General features: G+C 40.0%; 2 protein-coding genes across 2 annotated transcripts in view; both read left to right on the forward strand.

The window, feature by feature from the left end:
- Window positions 1-473: 473 nt before the first annotated feature.
- Window positions 474-4,518, forward strand: TM2D3 (TM2 domain containing 3). Its single transcript, XM_009994404.1, has 5 exons — window positions 474-567; window positions 1,409-1,566; window positions 2,130-2,304; window positions 2,855-2,930; window positions 4,066-4,518. Exons 1-5 carry the CDS (start codon window positions 480-482, stop codon window positions 4,229-4,231), a joined length of 663 nt encoding a protein of 220 aa, XP_009992706.1. The 5' UTR covers window positions 474-479; the 3' UTR covers window positions 4,232-4,518.
- A 507-nt stretch (window positions 4,519-5,025) lies between these two features.
- Window positions 5,026-5,350, forward strand: part of ADAL (adenosine deaminase-like) — an 8,996-nt gene continuing 8,671 nt past the window's right edge. Inside the window, exons 1-2 of the mRNA XM_009994524.1 lie at window positions 5,026-5,117; window positions 5,197-5,305. Coding sequence (XP_009992826.1) covers window positions 5,026-5,117; window positions 5,197-5,305 — 201 coding nt within the window. The remainder of the gene's footprint in view (window positions 5,118-5,196; window positions 5,306-5,350) is intronic.

A 5,350-nucleotide genomic window follows, 5' to 3' on the forward strand; every position in this document is an offset into this window, starting at 1 on the left:
GGCGCGGGCGGATGCCGGGGCTTCTCAGCACCCTCTGGGCAGGCAGGTGGGCAAATCTCGGTGTGCGCTGCCTCCCAGGCCTGGCCGCTCCTGCTGCGCGGCCTGCGGGGCCCCCGCGCTGCTCCGCGCGGCCCGGAGCCTGGAGCCGCGGGCTCTGCGCGGGGACGGACGTGAAGCGCCCGCACGAACAGTCCCGTGCCTGCCGGCCAGGGCTTGTTCCAGCTTTCTGTCACAGCAGCTGCGTGAGACTGAACGTCACTAAATATAGCGTCTTGTCCAAGAGAAACTATTCGTATCTATCATTCATATCAATGCTTAATGAAAAAACCCTGCTATTTATAGCATAGGAAAAGGATTTTTTTAAAGTTCTCTTTAACCTTTTCACTAGTAATTTCTGAAATCAGACTGTGACTGAAGATGAATTTTATTCTAGAAATAAAACTTTTTCCATATCTTTTTTTCTTGTAGCAGGGTCTTTGATGACCACAAAGCATTCACAGCCACAGTCTACACTTGCAAAAAGTCTAACTTCAACAAGTACAAATGCTCCTTATTTTAAAGCAGCAGGTACAGTGTGTTGTTTCTTTTGATTTTTCTTCTGTGGCCTTTTTTCCTTAGTGTCTTGAACTTAATAGTAAAGTTCTTGAATTATGTGTTTGAAACCTGCATGTGCTTTCAGAGTACTAAAAAACATTAACACATCATTATTACTTTTCAGTGTCTTTAGCAACTAGTTTGGGTTGTATAATAAAAAATCAGCCTATATAAGGTCTTACAACTAGAAAACAACCACTTAAACTGCTCTGTGGTTCATGTGTTTTACGCCCTGTCAGGATGATGGAAATTCTTTAAAAACTGCAGCATTTTGCAGGAATTTGTTACTGTTCCCTATTCAACACAAATACTGTGTTTGTAGCTTACTAAGGGGTGCATCAAGATTGTCTGGAATGCTGTTCTTGCTAGTAAATTGAGGGTTTTCTAAATGCATATAAACAGCAAATGGCTGAGCTAGTGGCTGACTTTAATTAGACCTCAACTAAAAGTAGGTTACACGTGTCAGCCTTCTTCTGTACCTAAACTGATTACTTCCACCGAGAAATGCTGGCTGAGGTGGTGCTAATCTGCGCTAAGCTCTGTTGTGGTGCTGTGCTGTCCTCACAGAGCTTGGGTGAGACCCTTGCAGGGTGCCCTGCTGTGTTGTGTAGCTCACTTGGCTAACACGGCTTCCCGTGACACAAAGGTGTTGTGCTGTTTGCTGGATAATAAGGAAGCCCTTCATAGAGCCTCAGTACATGGGGGATGTATACAGATGTGAAAAAGAAAGCATGTGTATATGTGTATATATACTTCAGACTGTATAGCTTTTAAAGTTGTTTTTTTAATTTCATTCACATATTTCACATTTCAGAAAGTACAGAAATTCCATCTTACGTGACTAAATGTCCTAGCAACGGGCTTTGCAGTAGATTGCCACCAGACTGTATGACATGTAACACAAACTATTCCTGTATATATGGGAAGCCAGCCACTTTTGATTGCAAAGTCAAGCCACATGTTCATTGTGTTGTAAGTAATCTGTTGCTTTGAAACACAAATTTAAGTTATTTAATTAAGGTGTGGTATCTTGTAATAAAATACAAAAAAATGATTTCCAGGATCTTCCGTAGGCAGGTTTCCAGGTCTGTGACACACTGAATCTGGTTCAGCTGGGGCCATTGCTGTAGAGGCAGACCTTGTGTTTCTCTGTTTTGCCTTCCTTGTGTTGGATTGTTTTGTTACACACCCATACAATTGAGTTCAGTCCATTTATTGACCAATCAAAATGGATGCATTTTGAGAGTGTGGAGGCTAAATGTCTGTTAGAGGTACAGATTGATCTTACAGGTGAGACTGAGTCCTCCTTTTGGCAGTAGCCTTAGGTTGGAGGAAGCTCTACTGTTAAACTTCACTTTAATAATTTCTTATCATTTTTCTAATGTTGATTTTTCTATTGTACTTGATGACATAGAGGTAGCAAAGGGGGTTATAGTTACTTTTGCCCAAAATGTCTATCCATGAAATGTCATTTGATGCTGCACACCATAAATTTTTGGTGTGACTGGTGAGGTAACAATGCTGTCCTTTTACAGGATCAGAATAACCACGAGCAGGAGAACTTTACCATTAACATGACGTGCCAGTTTTGCTGGCAGCTTCCTACAACTGATTATGTATGTACCAACTCTACAAGCTGCATGACAGTTTCCTGTCCACGACAACGATACAACGCCACTTGCACAGTACGGGATCACATTCATTGCCTGGGTAAGTGGCCTGGAACAGTAAAGCAGCTTTGTTTCTAAATAATTTAATTACATTTTTGTAATGGGTCAATACAATGATTCTTTGTCCATTGCAGTAACAACCTGCACCTTGATTAATCTACTGAATTTTTTTATAGTTACATTTTATTTTTTAAGCATTAGAGGGAGATATAACTGAAAACACTGGGTTTTAATACTGTTGTATACCTTCACTTGAGAGCAGATCTGTTTTATTTTTGTATGATTCTATAAATTAAACTAATGTAGACATAGAATCAATATCAAATGCCTCCATAGGATAATTTACAAAATTAATGTTGGTTTCACCCAAGTAGTTTAACTTTCCCCCTATTTCTTGCATGATTTCTGATGTGGGGCAGAGATGGGTGAAACAGAGGACTGTGAACTATATATGAGCTTTTGTGTTCAGACTGTTTGTTTCAATGAGTGTCAACCCTCTTAGGCTCTGGTTAGAGAAACACACTAATTTCTTGCTTATTTTCTTAGTATTAAGTGGTCTTTGTTACATCAAGATGTTTTCTAATGTTTAGGTAATCGTGTGTTTCCTAAGATGCTCTATTGCAACTGGACTGGAGGTTATAAGTGGTCTACTGCCTTGGCACTAAGGTAAACAAGAACTGTTTAGATAGTGTCAAGCTAGAATAGATAATATTAGAAACATATTAATTGTCTATAAAATCTTCACTTTGTGTGGTTTTTTGCTTGGTTTTTTTTTAATGGTGTACTGAGTAACCAATATTTCATGCAGTCTAGCTTAGAATTTGGAAGCATAGGATGCCCAAAGATTTCATATGCAACAATACCAGCTGTGTTTAGTAAACAGAGCTCAAGAGAAAACAACTCCCCTATTTCAGCATGGAATGTACTGCCTCTGGAGTTAATGCCAGTGATCCTTAGGCTTCACAAGGTGATGCATTTTCTGAGAGGAGGACATACTTACATTTTGTGTGGTGTCAAATGAGATACAAATGCTCCAAAAGGTCTGTAGGTTTACAGATTTTTTTTATCCCAGTTTTTAATATGCTTGAAACAGTTAGGGCTGAAGATTCTAAAAACTACTTCTGGCATCTGAAATTAATTTAGTAGATGCCACTGAGCTTGGGTGTAGCTGGTATGCATTGCTTAGAGCTTCCTTCCCATGAGAGCTAGAAAGGCCTTAAGACAAAGTTTCTTGCATTTTAAATTATTAGGGATGAGAACAGTGTAGCAGTTGAAAAAGTATTTAGGCTATTTTGGAATATGAAGTCATCAGAGCACTACAATAGCGATTGAAAGTAACTGAAGTTCTTTTGGTGATAAGACCTTTTAAATTGAATTTTAATAATTCGAAAGTGGTCAGTATGATAAATTAGGTTACGAGATGGTTCCTGAAGCCAAAGATACTACTGGGTGTAGTGTTTGGGTCTGTTTCTAAAGCTTATTTCTTGGGGTTTTTTAACTTCTGCTAGCTTGGAAAATTAACACAATTATAAATTTGAGAGTTTGGGGGTCTTTTTGTTTGTCATTAATGCAAAACTTTCAAGTCAATGTATCATATTAGCTCAGAAATAGTGCAATTTCATCAAAAGCTTTATCATTTAATAACCCAGTCAGCTCTTTTGAACAAAAAGTGTATAGTTTATTCAATGGTGTAGAGCAAAACTATCATCAAGTTGTAGATATGTCAGAAAAAAGTGTGTATGGATACCCAAACTGAGTTAATCTAAAATAATAACAGTGAATCACGTGTTTATTCCTATAGCATCACTCTTGGTGGATTTGGTGCCGATCGCTTCTATTTGGGTCAGTGGCGGGAAGGTTTGGGAAAACTCTTCAGCTTTGGAGGACTTGGAATATGGACACTAATTGATGTGCTATTAATAGGTGTTGGCTATGTGGGGCCTGCAGATGGTTCTCTTTATATTTAAATGTGGGTGCAACATGTTTCAGAGAGGTATAATTGCTTGGAAAGGGCTCTAAATAAAAAGAGAGATGTGAGTTGTTAAGGTAAAATGAAGAACAGCTGTTCTTTCTCTGTGCATACATTTTATTGTACAGTATCTGTACTTAGTTTGCCTTGAACTAAGGTAAAATAAAAGAGTGGATCTGAGTAAGTTGAAATTGGTTTTCTTCTGTGGACATGCTATTTTTCTATGAAAAAAAAAAGTTGAACAGCTAACCAAATTCTGCAGTGTGCTTGAACTTGTATGCTCTGTCAGGCACCCAGAGAAATGCAATCTTACTTGAATATTGAGGTATTTACTTCATCTTTGTATGCTTGAATTTAATTTAAAGCTAACTTCCCTAAATATGTCAGTAGTGTACTTTTTTGTGTGTTTGTGGGAGGATAACTTATTTGCCTGAGTTACACTGGCAGTATATAGATCACAGTTTATGATGTGAATTACATTCAGCTCTGTGTTGGGATATAGCAAGAGCTAACATTTGCTTAGGAGCTTGTTGACTTAAAATGTTGGTGTTTTTAGAATGAGATTGCAGTAACACTAAAAGCTAAATATTAAATAATTGAAGTAGATCTTGTTTGACCTGCATATCAATGAAAGGCACAACTCATATTCATGTGCTAGCAAGTCTGCCAAGTTAGTTTGAAAAAAGAGTTGGCAATATAATCGGTGTGTTTATCCACTTCAGACTTCATAACAAGCTAATGTAGCGAACTCTAGTGTCATTACAGAAGAAGGACTTAATTTATTTGGCTGACATGCCCGCAGCTGGCTGCCTGCTGCTCGCCCAGCCCTCTGGCCCTGCCCTGCCCCTGCCCCTGGGCTTGAACTGTCGCAGCACTGAGGTGCGGTACCTCTGAAAATCCTGTCACTTGAATAAACTTGAAGCTTTTACGGAATTTAATACTGATGGTGTTTTTTGTGACCAGGCCTTTGCGCCTGCGGTTGATGGCGGGAGGGAGGGAGCGTGGAGCGGTGGGGCAGCGGCTGCTGCGGGCCCGGCCCGGGGCGGGAACGGGCAGGCGCCGGTCGGGCCGGGTGCTGGGGGCCCGGGGCGGTGCTGGGAGCCCGGGGCGGTGTTTG

The sequence above is a fragment of the Chaetura pelagica genome, unplaced genomic scaffold (assembly GCF_000747805.2).
Source record: "Chaetura pelagica isolate M959 unplaced genomic scaffold, ChaPel_1.0 scaffold222, whole genome shotgun sequence".
NCBI classification, from domain to species: domain Eukaryota; kingdom Metazoa; phylum Chordata; class Aves; order Apodiformes; family Apodidae; genus Chaetura; species Chaetura pelagica.

Excerpts from the sequence above, each read along its gene's own strand:
- TM2D3 (XM_009994404.1), top strand. The coding sequence starts at position 480 with ATGACCACAAAGCATTCACAGCCACAGTCTACACTTGCAAAAAGTCTA. Across the intron at positions 1,567-2,129 it reads AGCCACATGTTCATTGTGTT|GATCAGAATAACCACGAGCA; the intron begins GTAAGTAATCTG and ends GTCCTTTTACAG. Across the intron at positions 2,305-2,854 it reads GGATCACATTCATTGCCTGG|GTAATCGTGTGTTTCCTAAG; the intron begins GTAAGTGGCCTG and ends TCTAATGTTTAG.